The 18,500-nt window shown below is 43.6% G+C and overlaps 2 protein-coding genes across 2 annotated transcripts in view; one reads left to right on the top strand and one right to left on the bottom strand.

Annotated features, from left to right (window-relative positions):
• Positions 1-18,500, top strand: part of LOC138967071 (uncharacterized) — a 438,331-nt gene that overhangs the window by 155,494 nt on the left and 264,337 nt on the right. The gene's annotated exons all lie outside the window — the stretch shown is intronic.
• LOC138966910 (uncharacterized) lies at positions 8,119-11,976 on the bottom strand. The gene has a single exon (XM_070339311.1). It carries the CDS (start codon positions 11,628-11,630, stop codon positions 9,099-9,101), a length of 2,532 nt encoding a protein of 843 aa, XP_070195412.1. The 5' UTR covers positions 11,631-11,976; the 3' UTR covers positions 8,119-9,098.

The following is an 18,500-nucleotide window of genomic DNA, read 5'->3' as shown; positions in this document are numbered from 1 at the left end:
TTGACGTACCTTGGACATCATCGGTTATAGAGCAAGTTTAGAATTTTGGAAGACCAAACTTTCTCATCTTATCTAGTTGGCGTAGACTCCAGCATTCTCCTTACCCAGGCATGAGACCAAGGGTAGGGCGGATGGTGGTGAGAGAGGTGAAGGGACGGGGAATGTTTACAGTGCCGTGTGCCGGGCTGTCAGCAGTGCCCACCAATGTTTAGCTCAGGCACTGTCGCGGCAGACGCGCCTTAGTTCTATGCAGGAAAATGCAGCGCGCTATTCTGGCCATCTGGCCAACTGTCGTCCTCATCTCTAAGGCAGACTGATACCAAGAGGTGTAAGTTACACCCGCCTTCCGGCTCAGGCATTTTCAAACGCTCGACTCAAGACTGTACCTGTTGATCATTCATACCCAGTGGACGGCAAACAGTAGGAGACAGGTCGTAGACACAATACGGCAGGTAAAGAGAGGGGTGGAGAGATTGGAGATGGCAGGTTTCTGGTACCGGTCCATAGAGTACTGAGGTATCTCTTGTTTTGCACAACACGACCGTTCTGCCATGTTCCCCTTTGGTCTGCGTCCAAGAGTAAGTAGCTTCACCTTGCATTCACATTTTGTGAATGGAAACAAGTATTTGCTTCGAAATTCGGCTGGGGTAAAGTTTTTAAAAACAAACACACAAATAAACAAACAACCAACATTAATTATACTCTCCAATTGGAAAAAAAAGCACACAGACAGACGCACACATACGCAGTCACGCACGCACACGCACTTGCATACACATCGACACAGCAGACTACTGAATTAACGTTCACAACACAAGATGGTTAAGAGAGTTTTTGTTTTTTACAATACAACGCAACACATACGTACTCCACGAACGTTTGTAACTTCTAAATTATACAAATAAAATCGGTCGTAACCCCATCCGGTCCGCTTTATAGAAAAACAACAAGCCACACACCAAAAAAAGAAAGAAAATCGAGATGGCAGAACATCAGCTGTCTTCGAAACCTCTGCATGACAGCAAACATGTATTGTCGTTTTTGCAAAACCTCATTCTTCGCACACTTGATACAATGACCTCTTTTTACAAATATGTACTCCTCGCCGGTACGAAGCTTTCTCAGATAGACATTTATACGATTGCACTGGGCTTCCTTGTCAACAGGAGAACAGGTTTTTTTTTTATCCATTCAAATTTCTGCAAGAGTTCAGAGATGTAGTAAAGATAACAATCAGACAACACAGAGAAAGGTGCACGTGATCTTCGTCGATGAATCCAAGAGGGAGTCGCTGCTCCAATTATAGGGGTACTAAAACTTCAATCATAGGGGTGCTAAAACTTCAGGCACTACTCTCGTATGGATCTTGGATGCATAGTATTTCCTCGGGTGAATCAGAGTAGGCGTTTCTACTTCAAATTCAGGGGTGCTTAAACTTAAGGAACTGCCCTTGTACCCTGCCAAGTGGGCTGCGGCAGATTAAAGTCCCCACCGAGACTCGCCCCCCTTATTTATCTGCACCAGTTTTTTTTTTCCATCAGTTTAGTAATTGCAAATATCAAAGCTACTAAACCGACATTGTGTATTATATTTTGCCAAATTGAGTTTTAGGAATAAAACATCATTTACGTCGATTAGGTAGACAATTTGTCGTTTTGGTGGGCAACTACGCGTGTTTGGGGGATGCATGTTCAATATTTGAACTCATATACATCTGTCCAAGATAAAATATTTGGTGTGTGATTTTTAGAAGTAGTGATCTTTTCTTTCCTTCCTTGCATATAATACACCCCTAAATACGTTTTTGTTTTCAAATGAATTGCACGTTAGCACTGTCACTGTGAACAATTTATGCTGCATTCGGCACCTTCGTCGGTTGCAGGCCGCAACCATTTTAAAATGAAAGGGGGCACCCGAGCCCGACGGCCACGATGCAGCCGGACAAACTTCCGTCGCTTATAGAAGCTTGAAAACCATTTGATACGAGCCATTCTTACCTTTCCGTTCTTATGCGTTCAAGAAGATTGACAAATTTGCACGATTTTATCCGAAAAGTGCTTTCTTATCCGTGAATTAGTCACTTAACTGTTGGAAAATAAACCGCAGGTAGTGGAAATACAATGAAACTTCAACTTGTAGGTCTATACGCCTTTGAATTCCCAATGATAGCTTCAAACAGCAAGGCAAGTATTAACATTATAAACACACAGTGTTTTAGATAATTTCAAAGGCAAAATCAATATAAGAAGCTAATTTGTTGCGACACTCACTTCGAAAGCGTCTCGGTGGGGGTTTAAATTCCATCGCAGCCGATTTGACGGGGTGTCTGGTTTGGATATGAGATGAAATTGCTGTGCACGCAGCGACCTTAGTTAGCTAAGGGGGGTTACTCGCTGAGTCTGCTAGGAAATTCGATTCATTTGGCAGACGACATAGAAGGTGAGGAGTTATAATGCTACATGGGAGGTTAGGATTCAAGGGCTACATAAGTACGAACACTTAAGCGAGCTTGTTATTTATCTGTCGAACACAGCACGTTAGGCCTAAGTACGTAATTATTGCGAACAAGAAGACACACTTACAAGATAGAAACGAAGGGGAATAGATATCCCGCCGAGGGGCTGAGCGTCTCGCAGGTTCGGTTTAAAGGGACTGGGTCCACTACCCGAAGAGCTTTCATTCATTTTATTTATTTCCATAAAAGTTGAAGGTGAAGTTGTTATGAAGCCGTTTTGGGGGTCGTTTTAGGGAGGATTTTGTCTCGAGATCTGCAAAGGACGTATGCTGTGGTGTAAGTTTCTCGTGCAGAAAAACGAACCTCGTCATACGTGTCAGGGGACATCATCAAACGTGGCTATACTCAGTAAAAAACACACACCTGAAAACACCCATTTTAACTCAAATTAATGTTTGAAGAACCAAAAAGTATAAATGAAAAAAAAAATGAAAAAAGCAACACACACACACAAACAAACAAGCTAAAAAGGTAACAGAATAAAACTAAATTAAGCTACATGAAGTAAGCAGGTCAGATTAAATTCGAAACAAATAAAGTAAAAATAAAATAACATTAAAATGAAATGCACCACTATGGTGAAACAGCCCAACAGAGCACAGATCATCAACATTTTATTCAGTCACTAAATAACAATGTAACGACCTCAGAATTACTTAGTACCCCTCACCATTATTTATCTCCCATGCCCCCTTTTCCATGTCCCCTCCCCTCCCTCTCGATCAAAGGGGATGGGGTTCCCCAAAAAAGAAAAAAAAAGAAAGAAAGACAGAAATGCAGATACAAACGCAGAAAGGAATACAGAAAGAAATGCAGATACAAATTAAGAATGAAAGAAAGCAAGAAATGAAAAAATGAAAGAAAGAATGATTTTTTTCTCTTCGTTGGTTCAAAGCTGACGACGATGGTGGTCCCCGGTGTCAAGTTACAAGGACTCGTTTTTTCTTTTCTTCTTTAAAACCGCACGCATGGGATTAAATACCGATGTGTTTGCGCCCTTTCTGTAAACAGGGCACCCCTCGTTTTCAAACGATGTTTATGCTGGGCGATAAAAAGCAGCATGGCGAATTGAGATAAGCGTAAACTGAGTCCCAATATGAAACACCCCGCGTAACTTTCCAAATAGAAAATGAGTGTAAATAGGACGCGAAAAGATAAGAGTTAGGAGGTGGTCTTCTCAGGTTTGGTTTCTTAACTGCCGGATTTCTTGTTTGCGTTGAACGCTAACACGACGCCATGTTTTGAGCTCAGTTTCTTTTAAAAGTATGTGTACTTATCATAACCTTTCGAGAACTCCAGTTTTTCCCCTTTTTCAGTATGGTTTTCTCCTTCTTCTTCTTCTTGTCGTTCGCTGTTAGATCGTCAGTCCGGACTGCAGGGCGAAACGTGCTGTCCTCTCCAAGTCCTCTTTGGGGCCGTATAGCTTCTTTTGTAGCGATGTCTCCTCTGGCCAGATGGTGTCCCTCAGAGCACTGTGGTATGGACAAGCCTGCAGGATGTGCTCCCTTTTTCTTCTTCTTCTTCTTCTGCGTTTATGGGGTGAAACTCCCACGTACACTTTTATTTTGCACGAGTGGATTTTTACGTGTATGACCGTTTTAACCCCACCATTTTGGCAGCCATGCGCTGCTTTTTTGGGGGGTGGGGGTGGGGTGGGGATGGGGATGGGGGTATGGCATTCGAAAAGATGCGAAATATAACTCTGATGGGCCTTTTTCATGTCACAGTGTCTGCTTTAAACAGTACAATATCGTTGAAGTAGGCTATATGATTATGCAGTCGTAGTTTGGAAGACTCACAACTTAAGTGTGTGTTTGAACTCCCTGCCTTGATTTCGTTATCGCTACTAATATACGGACCTATGCAATTATGCCGTACGTACGTATGTGTGTGGTCTGGTAATGGCCGCGCTTTTTCGGCCAACAACTCAACATTTTTCTTCTGAAAAATTGCATCCGGAACTTCACATAATCCCTGTTCTTTTCTCGGTCAAAGTGTAGTGATAAACGAGATATGCCATGCGTTTGGTTTACCTCAATTTGCTTTCATTGTAATTGTATTTAGGTAGGGTGCAGCTGCTGCTTTTCATGATAAGAAATTGCTACTACGCCGTATGTCGAGTTTTAGTTTCATGTTCGGTCCGTTGCGATTAGACAAGAGCGAACAATTTATTAACATTAATAACGAGAGGGAACGTCGTATATGAACTGTTTGGCATTTTATTCGTGACTGACGCTGAAGTATTGTACATCATATTTGTAACGAGGTAGCGCAGACAGAAATGTGCTCTGTTTCGTGCTGAAAAAGCGGTTTCAATAGGTCATAAGAACTTATTTATGTAATCTTTTAATGTGTCAGTTTATTCTATCATAATATTCCTTAAACACTGAATCGGCAGCAAACAAACAAGCAAGCAAACAAGCAAATAAACAAACGAACAAACAAACAAACAAACGAACGAACAAACAAAGAAACACGCACACACATACGCTTTGGTTAATTGCTCTGTACCACAATCTGAAAGTAGGAGAACTGGCGACATCACAAAGTAATTGAGTTCCGTTGATTAAAATCCAAATGCAATAGAAAAATGTGGAGAGAAAAAAACACCCCCCTGGGTGCATCTACGTCTGCAGCCAATTCGTACCCAACGCCCCCAAGTGCGGCGTCTGCTTCCAGTGACAACATTTTGGCAACCCCGGGGGATTTATTCCCCCCGTCCCACCTCGTCTTGCACCCCCGTGACACTTGGGATAACTGGGGATAAGTGTACTGCTCCCCCTCCCCTGTTCCCTCCTGGCAAAGGATAAATCAGATCTACTGCAATCAGCCGTGAGTGCCGCCCAGACGATAATCAGAAGAAACAAAATGGAGGTGTGTATAGGCAAGTTGGGATTTGTTATTCTGTTTCCAGTGTGTGTCGTGAGACACTCGCCGACTTTTGAATTGGAGTAAAACAAATAAAACTGCACCCCCCGGATGTATGTCTCCTCATTCCAAAGGATAATGTACTTCATCATCGAACACTTATCGCAGGAACAGCGGCATTAACATTCCCAATCTTTTTTATTTTGGCAAATTAAAAATGTCCTGCTGTGTGAAATCATTATTCCAAAAGCGTACCGCATACCTTGAGGTGATTTCAGCCAGTTGTTTTTTGGCGGGTAAAATTACTTAAATAATTAGTTGTAAATACCGTCTACGCAATTTGAACTGGAAAGAGGTGCACAAAGCATAACTGGGTGCCGCCTAAATGGATGGTATGCATCCGCAGGGTCAGATTGGTTGATTGAGATATTTGTTTTGATTTCAACCAATTGGACCCCGCGGCTTGCTCCCACCCATTTTCGCTTTGTGCACACCTCAGGGTCAGATTGGTTGATTGAGATATTTGTTTTGATTTCAACCAATTGGACCCCGCGGCTTGCTCCCACCCATTGTCGCTTGTGCACACCTCAGGGTCAGATTGGTTGATTGAGATATTTGTTTTGATTTCAACCAATTGGACCCCGCGGCTTGCTCCCACCCATTGTCGCTTTGTGCACACCTCATCCCCGGAGAGCGCAAGTAATACTTAATTGTTTTAATTTCTTTAGTCATTTTGAGGCAGTTTTAGGCAGATTAAGTTCGTTTAATAATTAGTCGTACCTAGTGTCCGGCAGTCCCACGCAGAGATGGAGCATAGCTTGACCACGGCAATGCAGAGGCAATACTAGTCACTTCGAGGCAGTTCGGGGAAGTCTCTTCAAAGGTTTAGTTGTGCCTAATGTCAAGAGTCCCGCGCAGAGCTGGACTAGTGCTTGACAGGGCAATAGAAGGGTCACATAGTGGTCAGTTTTAAAGCAGTTTGGGGCGGGGAAAATCCATTCAACAATTAGTTATTCCAGAGTCCCGTGCAGAACTGGAATAGTGCTTGACAGGGCAATAGAAGGGTCACATAGTGGTCAGTTCTAAGGCAGTTTGGGGCGGGAAAAATCCATTCAACAATTAGTTGTTCCAGAGTCCCGTGTAGAACTGGAATAGTGCTTGACAGGGCAATAGAAGGGTCACATAGTGGTCAGTTCTAAGGCAGTTTGGGGCGGGGAAAATCCATTCAACAATTTATTGTTCCAGAGTCCCGTGCAGAACTGGAATAGTGCTTGACAGGGCAATAGAAAGGTCACATAGTGGTCAGTTCTAAGGCAGTTTGGGGCGGGAAAAATCCATTCAACAATTAGTTGTTCCATAGTCCCATGCAGAACTGGAACAGGGCTTGATGGGGCAATCGATAGGGCCACAGTGGTCAGTTTAAGGCATTTTTGGGCGGGTAAAGTCATTTTTCTTTTATAATTAGTTGTTCCAGAGTCCCAGGCAGAGTTAGAACATGGCTTGACTTGAGCTACAGAAGGTCACACTATAGTCACTTTGAGTAAATTTTGGGAAGTTAATGTTTTTTTGTATAATCAGTCGTACATAATGTCCAGGTAGTTCCATGCAGAGCTGGAACACGACTTGGCCAAGGCAATACATTCAAGGGTTTATATATTGGTCCCTTCGAGGCATTTTTGGGCCAGGTGAAGTCTCTTTAAAAATAGTCGTACCTGCTCTCCGAGGTTGAGGTGCACGAACCGAAAGTGGGTGTCACCCAAACGGGAGAAAACAAACCGCGGGGTTTGATTCGTTGACATTTTAACAAATCTCTATTTCAACCAATCCACCACCACGGCTGGCTCCCGACCGGTTGGCCCCCGTAACTTTCTCGTGCATTATCAGCCCTGGCTCCCTGGGTCCAGGGCAATCAAAGCCTCACAGTGACAAGTTTGGGGGCAGACCCGTTACCATCGCAGAGCTGCAACAAGACTTGACCAGGGTCATAGTGGTCACCCTCCGTTCCCGCACCGTGTATCTTTTCTGCAGATGTGGGCCATCAGTGCAACGCACTCCCTACTCCCCATAAACCGTCCGGACTCGCCGAGCGGTAGCACCGAGGAACACGATGTTCCTGCCCACCACTCCTGGCACGGCTGATAACGATAATGGATAATTTATGGGGTGCGAAGGGTCGGGCTGCCAGCCGGCGCAACTCTCAAAGTGCCATGTGTCACCCTTCGGTTTTTAGGCGATGTTCAAATCTGACCCGTAAGTTGATGTTCGTCACATTTCTGGACGGATGTCAAAACAGTTGGTTATCTTTCAGTACTTGACGTCTCTCTCACGAGGCGAAAAGATCGCTTTTTTCTCACGTGATGCTCAAGTAAAAGTTCGTCAGCTTGGCGGCCAGTTTTGGGGGCAAACAGGCTGGATCGGCTATAGCTCAACGGTGACCGCAAACTTTGCTCACAATCATCGTCATCATCATCGTCTGTCTTTTTTGGCGCTGGCATTTTTTTGGTATTGTGTCTTATAGTTCTTCTTAATTACAGATTTTTCGAAATCCCATTCTGCACACAAAACAGTGAGGCTGTAGATTTTGTTTTACATTTGGTGTCTGGAGTAATTCCTTGTCAAAACCAGGACGGTTTTTATGATGACTGCATGTGTAAACAGTTTACACAAGAAGGAAGGTATCTCTATGTTATTACTCAGATACCGGATCTACAACACAATTCTGCCTCTTGCACCTGAACCAAGGACTACTTCTCTCAGGACATGCAGACCAAAATTCAGGCCTCTGATCTCAGAGGCCATTGCTTTGTTCAATTGTATGACTTCCTACTGCCAAAATATGTTGTATTTTGTTGTTTTTGTCCATAATTCTGTGAAAGAAGATATAAAGTGAACATAAAAATGCTATTTTATGGGTTTTGAGATGAATTTTTTTGCTGAGAGTGAGAGTTTAGAACAAGAAGAGGTAAGACTACTTGGCCCTTTTTATGTGTTGTTATTATTATCTTTAAGGATAGTAAGTACTGTGTGTTTGTTTTGATTAATCCCATTGCTTCTAGAGTGAGTTAAGTTTTTGCAGAAATTGTGAGGTAGCATGAGCATTACCAGAGCGGAGAGTCTCTCTCAATCAAAACAAAACAATAATTATTAGTCTTAAAATCAATCAATTAATAATTTTAGCTTGCAACACTTAACAGTTTGTTTTAAAATCATCATTCAAGTAAAGGACTTAAAGAAATAAATGAAACACCAATGGATATCATATTCATAAGTAAGAAAATGAAAAAGAGAGAAAGAAATATGGGGGGGGGGGGGGGGGGGGTGAGCAGTAAAAAGGCTACTATTCAACTTCAAGAGACGCAAAAACGTTATGAACATCAATATAATTGTAGAGTTCACTAACTTATAAATGTGTCCTCTGAAAAGCATTACAATGTTAATTTTAGTTGTAATTGTGAAAGATATGTTGACGAATACATGAAAGAATATTCAAATAATTTGCATCAACTTTAGTGAAAATACTTTGAAAGCCTGCACTATTTTACACACGCAAAAAAATCAAGATACACTGGCCGGGACTTGAACCCAGATAACCAAGCCTTAGGCTTGGGATGTTACCTTACATTACCAGCATGGGGGATTTTTGTGTGTTTATCTTTCCTTTTTTAGTGGGAGGGGGGCGGGGTCAAAAAAGCTTAGGCCTACCCTTTCGCTGGGATCAGATCATTCTAGCTCTTTTCACTGAAGTCTGGAGGAGAACTGCATCCTTCTCGTGGTCCCGTTCCAGATTCTGAAGTCCATGAAGCAGCACATTGGAGAGATGCCTGAAGAGCCTATCGCAAGTAATGTCTATGTCATTGAAACTGGCCAATGTGCACAAGATGCCAGTAAGTCTCTTGCGGCAGCATGCCCGATGACGAGCCTTTTTCACAAAAGAAAGTCCAATCCTCACAAGCTCAAATGTGCAGGCATGTGGTGTCTTCAACTTGCCTCTAGACACTTGGTGGATGAAATCCTTGGCCTCACTGGTGACAAAGGGCTCTTCGTCCGTGAACCCAAGCTCCTCTTCACACTTGCTTTCCAGCCAGCCTGCAACATAAGCTGCACTGCTCTCCTCACTTGCTGTCAGTGTCACGTCTGCTGTACAGATCTCCATGGAGGCTGCATCCTCAAAGTCAACACTAATACCTAGGCAGGTGTGCTCTTTTGGCGCAGACTCAACCTCGATAGACTCCAGGAAAGAAGCTGCATGTTTGGCGAGTCGTTTTTGGCTGGCAGAAAATACATCTCTAGATGTCATGAAGCAGTTTGCCCCGGTTGTCTGTCGATAGACTCCAAATTCACCTTCGAGTCTGTCACTTTGAATTTCTCTCAGAACAACATAGTCAAATCCGGCAGAAGTGAGCAGATAGTGGCAAACAGCTTTCAGACCTTCCATGGTTTGAACCAAAGCCTTCCTGGTGTCATGAGTAAGGCATTTTATCCGTGATGCTCCCTGCCCTGACTCTGCCTGCTTGAAAATCATCAAGAAAGTATCCAGGGAAGTTGAAGCTTTCTCTTGGACAGCACGATGTGGGTCATTCAGACGCTGATCTTGTCCTTTTCCAGATACATTGACAGTTTTCCACCAGTTGAGGACTGTTTCAATGAAGCTAGCCGTCTGACTGCATCCTCTCAACCTCAGTGCGGCAACCACTTTGTCATTGAAAACTCGCAAAACATGTTTCACATTTTGAAGTTGAAGCTTTGAAGGACAAACAGCAGAGTGAGTGAGTGGGCTTGTCTTGAGGATGTTGTCTCTCTCTTCTTTGTACAGCTGCACAACGTCTTCAAAAGATGCAGTTGCATCATCACCAAGCGTTATTTCTTTGGTCTTTTCAGTAATCCAATTGTTGCGAATGCACTTGAGGAGATGAACTGTATCAAATAAGAGGAACCAGGTACGCTCTTCACTCAGTGGATGCTTGGCTATGGCAGTTGTCTCTGATTGTCTGTCGAACAGTTTGCAAAAGTGTTGATTGACCTTGTGGTTGTCTGTTATGGACCCTAAAACATGACCACCTGCTTTCTCTACACGACCTGCTGCCTCCATCACAACGCCATACTGGTAGTCCGCTGTCAGCCTGTGCACGGGTGTCACAGAAATCATGACGCTAGGTCCCCTGTGTAGCGCCTTCATCATTACACAGAGCATGGACGTTGCTTTGCTGTTCTCATCATTTTTTGCCATACCACTCAAAACACCACCAGCAAAAGCAACAGTCGGCCTAATTTTCACTTCGTCGACCAACAAGAACACATTCTTTTGCTGGTCGATCTTAACTTTTTCAAACGTTCCTTTCAACACAGAGTCAGTGTCAACTGATGAAACTACAGATTGCAGCTTACGCTTACTGGGCAGCACAAGATACTCTCTTAGAAGTTCATAGTTGCAGTGGGGGAACGACTCGATGGCAAAACAATAATCATTGACAGAGTACTGCTTCTCAATCAAAAGCTGCAGCTGATGTGTAAGAAATGACAGTTTCTGGGCATTCTTATTGTCTCTACAGCAGTCAGACTCGGACGAATGAGAACGCAAAATATCTACAACTTTTCTGGTCACAGAATCACAGTGGGGTTCAAAGTTGACAGCTATATGAACTGCTTCAAGAAACTGACTGTTTGAATTCATGCCATTATTAGGATGCAGAATTTTCCCTAAGGGCACTCTTATTCCACTCTTAAATGCAATGAGAGTAAGTACACAAGTGAGTGTCGCTTTGTTTTCCACAATGATGGAGACTTCTGATTCGCTAAAATCATCGTTCATGAAGACACACACAAGCCGATCGTTTGTTCTATTGATGATGACATTCGTGTACTTTTTTCTCAATTCTGACTCTGGCCTGAAACTTGAAAAGTCTTTGATAGTATCCTTTTCCCTCCAGAAGGCTAGCTGACGGTCCTCAGCATTCGTTGTACGAGGTGGAGGTTTTGAGGTCGGCAGACATGATTTGAGAACATCAAATTCGGTTGGGGGATCAACAGGCCGTGCTTTTGTTCCAATCCCTTTTGCAGCATAACCTTCTTTCCAATGGCGTTCACAGATGCGATATGTTTCTGGATTGATCACAAAGTGTTCGCGTGGAGGGATTGCTGCAATCCAGCTCTGCCTTTCTAATGAGTCTGCTGGAAGTTTGAACAAACGACACTTGTTCGCCTTGTTGTAGTTTCCTTTACAGTTCACCACACCACACTTGTTCACCATTTTGAAACATTACTAAAAAGAACCTGCCATTTACAGATCAGGAACAGTGTACCGTATCCAAAGAATCAAAAACAGCAAATCACTTTGTAAAACTTTGAAGACAATCACAATGGATGACTGTTGTCAGGCGATTTAAAACAATACATCACATCCAAGCACTGGAAACTGATACAAAAAATTCACACTGTCGATACTTGAAGACGTAATCCAAGACTTCCTTCACTGAATATGAAGTAACTACAGTATCCGAGGCAATAGAAACTGCGATTCACTTTTGTAAACACATCAATTGAACACGTTGGTTGCCATTTTGAATGAAAACAGGAAGGAACAGTGTACGTATCCGGTTTTGTGCGTGCGTTAAAGAAAATAGTGCAGGCTTTCAGCATGTTCTTATTCGTCTAAATTAGTTTATATGTGATAATTCATCATTTAATTGTCTTTAATATGGTATAAACATTATATCGAATGCATGCTGAGTGTCGGATCTTTTGAAAACAGATCGTCTCTATCAACACAGAGAGAGAAGTAGCCCTTCATTAAATTATTGCGCGCTGCGTGTGTGCCAGACTCCAAAGCAGCAGCCCAGGGGATCTAAAAATAGCACAGCTCGCAGCAGGCGCAAATTGAGCATAGCCTTCGAGATTGTTAGCTGGGTTTTGGCTGTGCGTGTACTGGTAGAAGGAGTACTTGCACTGAACCTATTTCAAGCTCCACACTTTCAGTGCATTTTGTGGTGTTCAACCAGGGTGGTTGCTTCTCTATCTCACTCTCGGCAGAAATCCAACATGGAAAGGACTACATCCCCTCTCTTCATCTGTTGATCTGCCGTATTATCTTCCAGACTCTAAGCCCAGGGTTTTATAGGCAATCGGTACAACGTTCAAAAAGGGACGATCTATCTGTTGATCAAACCAGCGATCTCTGAAAATCCCTGAAGTTTATGGGAATCAACGCGGATACTCGTTAACAGGTGGCTGCACAGCAGAGATTTCATTTAAAGAAGGACGGTATCTCAGGTAAACGTAGCTTTCTCAGACGAAAATAAAAGGAAATCACGTGTTCCACCTCCAAAGGTTCTTTAAAGAAGCGTGTTAAGTAATACATTCTCTCTTTCGTGTTCAGTCAGACGCCAACCGCGCTTTAAAAAGGAAGCGGAAGTAAACGTGTGTGTTTTCGAACGATAAAAAAAAGATGAACCCCTCATTCTGTTTCCCATCCCGGCAAATGTCCCCAAAGAAGAGTGTCCAGCTTATATTAGAAAATAGGAAAGTCTCAGGATGGCCGAAAGATGTCCCGAACATGGGTATGCACCATTTTGGAACTTTTTCAGTGACAAGCTTGGGACACCACGAAGATATTAATAGATCCTCATATAATTAAACTAGAATAAAAAAAATCAGGCCCACAGAACCATACTTAATTTATTGATTAGGAAGCTTGTTTGCAATGAGGCTTTGAATTGTACATGCTTCATTACCCATACTGATCTGTTCATACATTCTGCACTTCCTTTGAGGACCCCGTTAACCTCTGTAACTAATTACAGCACGATCCTTTCCGTTTGTCCGGGACTATACTTATCTGTAAATCCCTAAGAGCTTGAGTTTTGCATGTATCAGCTCTGACGCCATTCAGCAGACGGCAATGACTTAAAGGCATACTAACGCACTCCCGTGTTTACAAAGTGTAGTTTGCCCACAATCGATGTCAAACGCACCATAAGACCATATAATGACGATACGTCACCATGCGCGGACCATAATACATGCATTACAGCTTGTTCTAGCCTCTGAAAAAGTGAGGATATCAACAAAGCCGCGGTGTTCTCTCCCTTGCATCAACGTTACATGTGTTGCCAAATCTATAAATAGGACGATCCAGATCAAAATGAAAATTCAAATATCTCAACATTTAAGGGGTCCTAGACCACAATATTTTGCAGGGAACTTAATTTAGCATGTCTCCAGCTGTTGGTAAAGCAATTAGCGTGTATAGTCATCGAGTACATATGGCTTTAAAGGACTTCTTGAAAGTTCGTTGTTCATTGGGGGACAATCAAGCAGAAGCCAAACTTTACCACAGCACATGCAGCGACTCCTTTTGCATGCAATACATGCCTGAGGTGAAAATGAGCCACCTTCAATATTTTGGTAGAAAAGAAGAGAAATCACCTGCGAGTTCTTGCTTGTGAGTTTTCCAAGAAACCACCTGCTTCATACCACAAAAGATCCCCAAAGTAGGGTCAATTCATCTATCCGGATGGTCGTTTCTTTATCACACTTTCACGTAAAAGAGAACCGTAGGTATGGACACCGCTTATCAGAGACAAGTGCGTAGTATTCGCTAGACACTCCACTATCAGTCGCACTCTGCAGTCCCGAGTTTTACTGGTGTCGGAATCAGATGATAGTCAACAGGTGGTAACAATTAGCTCTGAAGCCTTTGTTGTGACTTCTTCTTCTTCTTTTCGATCGCCGATCACACTTGGAGTCCAGATCTTGAGATATAATTAGTGGTCCTCTGCAGCGCAGCCACTGGCCCGTACAGCTTGTTGTGCAGGGACTCCGGCATTGGCCAGATTTCCTCTCTCAGCACCTGGTGGTTCCTGCAGTCTCGTAGGATGTGGGCAGTGTCCTGCTCTGCTTCCCCACAAGAACACATGGGGGAGGGCACAACATGCAGCTTCTTGTGGAGATGCTGGTTAAGTCTGACGTTTCGTGTGGCTACCACGTAGTGATATTTGTATTGGCTCCATGCGGCTGGCTATACGACTGCTGTATCTTCTTTTGGAGTTGAGTGTATTAGGCGACAATGTGGCATTGCTTTTATTGGTTGTGCGTGGTTATATGACTACGGTATCTTTCCTTGCTGACGATGTTTATATTGGCTCTACGGGGTTATACGATTTTATTGTATCTTCCCATGCTGGGAATATATTTGTGGCGATCGTGTGGGGATATTTGTATTGGCACCTTGCGGTTATACGACTGTAGTATCGTCTCTTGCGAGTCGCCTAACACGTGCTGCTTGTCTCTCCTAAGGGTCATGTACTGCTGTATATGTCATTATGATTGGTTTGTACTCAGTGTCCCCCGTCTCAGATTTTAACGTAAAGGGGTGCTGATCTGGTTTCGCTCAAGTCTTGTAGTCTTGCCATACCTCTTTGCCATCATGGTGGTGGTGGTGTGTTTGCTTGCCGGTGTTGTGTGTGTGTGTGTGTGTGTGTGTGTGTGTGTGTGTGTGTCGTGTGTGTGTGTGTGTGTGTGTGTGTCGTGTGTGTGTGTGTGTGTGTGTGTGTTGGTGTGTGTGTGTGTGTGTGTGTGTGTGTGTGTGTGTGCGTGTATCTAGCGCTTCAGCTGAATCGTGGCTGAAAGTCTGATGTTGCTATGCCTCATTACATTACAATTAATTCTTGGCGGACGATGAGGAGGAAGTGAGTGTCACTAGATGCAAGCAGAGTTCGTTTTTCTGAGCGTTTGTTGAAATCGTGAAACCATGCATCATATCTAAAACGCGTAAACCGTTATGATCACAGTGTGATAGATCGGTTGATCGTTTAGGGTCCATATTTTGCTCATTCCTTTCTTCGCAGCGCGCAGCTTCCGCCTGAAATAAATGACGGATCTCTTACCGTTATTAAAGTGCATCGCGAATTTCTCAACTGCTTTGCAGGCTTATTTCACTCAGCCAAATTCTTGAATCCAAAAGTGTGATAAGCAAAACTATGTATACAATTTTGGGTTTTAAATAATTATTTGCTACTTGACCCAGATTAAATGACACTGATTCTTGGACGTGCAGTTCCTTGGCCCAAAACGGGCAAGGTTTGGGGTACTCATTCTCTATGTAAAGCCTGGTATTAATTGGAAGATGTCGACTTCGCGAAGCCTGCTGCACGAAGCTTTGGCACTTCATTTTTGGTAGAAAGACTTCGCGAAGTCTTCGCGAAGTCAACTTCGGGCGCAATTAATGAAGGTCTTCAATCCGAGTCCAAGTCACTCGGTCCTTGCAGCATAATCGTTAAATGCGTTCGATCCAGACATTCTCTCGGACCCTTCACGGGATTGTAACACCCCTATTCACCCCTTTCTGAAATCTACCCTCGATGCAGCAGGTACTGTATAAACATAGCCCCCTGTCTGCTTACCACAAACGAACGAGCTGTTCCGGTGCCACATGGCCTCAAGGCTAATATATCACATCGCTTATTTGCGATAAAACAAATCGTTGCACGGCGTCGGAGTCTGCAGACATGGCCTCCAGGAGAAAAAAAAACCTTGGTCAGACTTGCAAGTAGTTGCACCGAGATTCGTTCTGATCCGAGCGAGGCGTGTACAGTGGGACCCCTGTCGCATGTTTACGTTGTGGTAAAAAGACACAATGATGTAACCTACATCCGGGGAGCTTGAATGCGGAGAGTAAAGAAACATGGAAGCCTCTACGGTACTAGGCTGCGCAATGTGAAATACATGCGTGTGCGAGTCTTTGGGACCGTGAATACTACTACCCCAAGTCCAGGACTTCAACGAAACCATGAGCAAAATCAGGTCAGAAGAAGGAGACTCTACAAATGGAGGTACATTTAGAGTTGCATCTACAACACAGATAAAAAAAATGAGGTCTCCAAAGGGAAAAAGTGTTACATTTATGGTCTTAAAAGGGAGTTTTAATGTACAAAGTTCCGTTTTGATCCGAGCGACGGGAAAAAGTGTTACATTTATGGTCTTAAAAGGGAGTTTTAATGTACAAAGTTCCGTTTTGATCCGAGCGAAGGGAAAAAGTGTTACATTTATGGTCTTAAAAGGGAGTTTTAATGTACAAAGTTCCGTTTTGATCCGAGCGAAGGGAAAAGTGTTACATTTATGGTCTTAAAAGGGAGTTTTAATGTACAAAGTTCCGTTTTGATCCGAGCGAAGCGTGTTCCCACAGACATTTTGATCCAACCGAGTCGTGTACCGAGTGATCGCAATATAAAACTGACGTTATCACTGCGCAATCAGAAGGACAAGACGGGCACCGAGTCATCTGGCGTGTGGTGCGATTGGTAATTAAGGTGGCTTAACACTAACATCCAGGCTGCCAAAGGGGAACTGGGGTGCTGTTATCTGGTAGCAGCATCATTAGCTAGATTCAGGGCTGAGCGGAATTGGGAGCTTGGTCGACATGACGTGAGAATTTACTAAGTTTCACAGCGAATAATTATCCTTCACATGCCTAATCGTCAATCTGGCAATTTCCTTAAACATAAGCATATCACAAATTTGGTCCGCCATCGTGCTTACCACTTTTATGTTTTTACTAGGATTGCCTAAAATAAGCACTATGCTTGAGTGAGAAATCCTCAATGTTATATATCGTTTATGTCACGATAAAAATGGAATACAGCCTTGTTTAAACCAGCATATCATAATTATCGTTTTCAGGACATGTTCTTCTTTGCATTGAGCATACTTCGGACTTCGGACGGAGAGAAAGAGCGACTATGGTATGTTGCTTGGACCATACTCACCGTGCCACGCCAAATGCAAGACTGCAATCCAGTGCTCGCATCATGGCCACGGAAAGCCGCACCATGTCATTGGAACACTTTCCATACAGCATTGCTGCTGAAGCAACTTGACATCACTGGCCAGACCCAAGTTCAAAACAGGTAAAATGGCATAGAAGGTTGGTTACCGGAAGACAACAATTGTAAGCTCAGTAAAGAGCTCAGCATAGAATGGCCCCGGAATGATTGTGATTCACATTCATCATCAACAACATCAGTCCCCTGACTGGGACAGTCGTTGGGGGGACGTGGGGACAGAAGAGGCAGAAACCCTTCTCCTTCAGGCTGTTCTGTTGGGGGCCGTCAACAGAAGATCAGGACAGCTCATCTTTTTCCATTCTTTCACGGTGTCGGGCCAGCTCTTCCGTCACAATAGTTTTGCATATAACTGTTACTAGACCTGTTGTCGAACATTTATCACTTTCACATCCAACAAAACAGTGCTCAGACCTCGGATTGTCCCTACAGGGAATCAAACGCAGTGACATGTAAGTAATAGTAATAGTAATATGTCTGGGAACTCGTCCCCTCCCATCTCGCAGAAGAGGCGTGGACTATACAGACCTCCCGGACGCACCAGAACTTTTTAACATTACCCTTTTAATTCAAAAATAAATAAAGAAAGAAAGAAATAATGAATAAAAAAAAGATGCGGTGGGTACTTTAGAAGGTGCGCGCCAAGGGGAAGCCAACAAATCTTTCCCTGAAATCCGTTTCTTCCATCAACTCGCCACTGTTGTTTTAACTTGAAGAAACGGCACAGCAGGGGGCGGGGGTTATAGGACGGCGCGCACTGAGAGGTTAACCGCACAAGAACTCAACAGCTCGTTCCCTTCACTGACGTTTTTGTCAGATTAAACCCTGTCGGCACGGGCCTGGAGTACAACGGCGGAATCGCATCGTCAGCCAGAGAAACGTTTCGTGCCCTATCTCTCGCCTCCATCATTGATTTCTACCCAGCTGACCCTACGCCAAGGGCGACAAACGATGAAACAAGGGGAGGCAAATCTTGCCCTCGATTGGTTTTCAAGACGTGCGGGAGATGAGGGGTGATGGGGGGCGATGCAACGCACGACAAGCTGGCAGAATCTCGCAGTGTGAGCCATTTCTGGCTGGGCTATTATAGATGAGGCCTGGAGTAAAACAAAAACTTGGACTGTCAACGATGAGACGATGGTTGAGTTAATCTTCCAATATCTGGGTAGGTCGGTGGGATACCAAACGACGTACTTTACATCGTGTCATTGACAGAAATATCCATAGTCAATTGGATATCTTCAACTGATAATAATGTATTCCGAAGATAAGCCAATTGGTCT

This window comes from Littorina saxatilis, linkage group LG1, assembly GCF_037325665.1.
Source record: "Littorina saxatilis isolate snail1 linkage group LG1, US_GU_Lsax_2.0, whole genome shotgun sequence".
NCBI classification, from domain to species: Eukaryota; Metazoa; Mollusca; class Gastropoda; order Littorinimorpha; family Littorinidae; genus Littorina; species Littorina saxatilis.
This window is presented reverse-complemented; position numbering and strand designations above follow the sequence as displayed.

Bases quoted from the DNA above. Each gene is read 5' to 3' on its own strand.
- LOC138966910 (XM_070339311.1), bottom strand. From the start codon at position 11,630: ATGGTGAACAAGTGTGGTGTGGTGAACTGTAAAGGAAACTACAACAAG.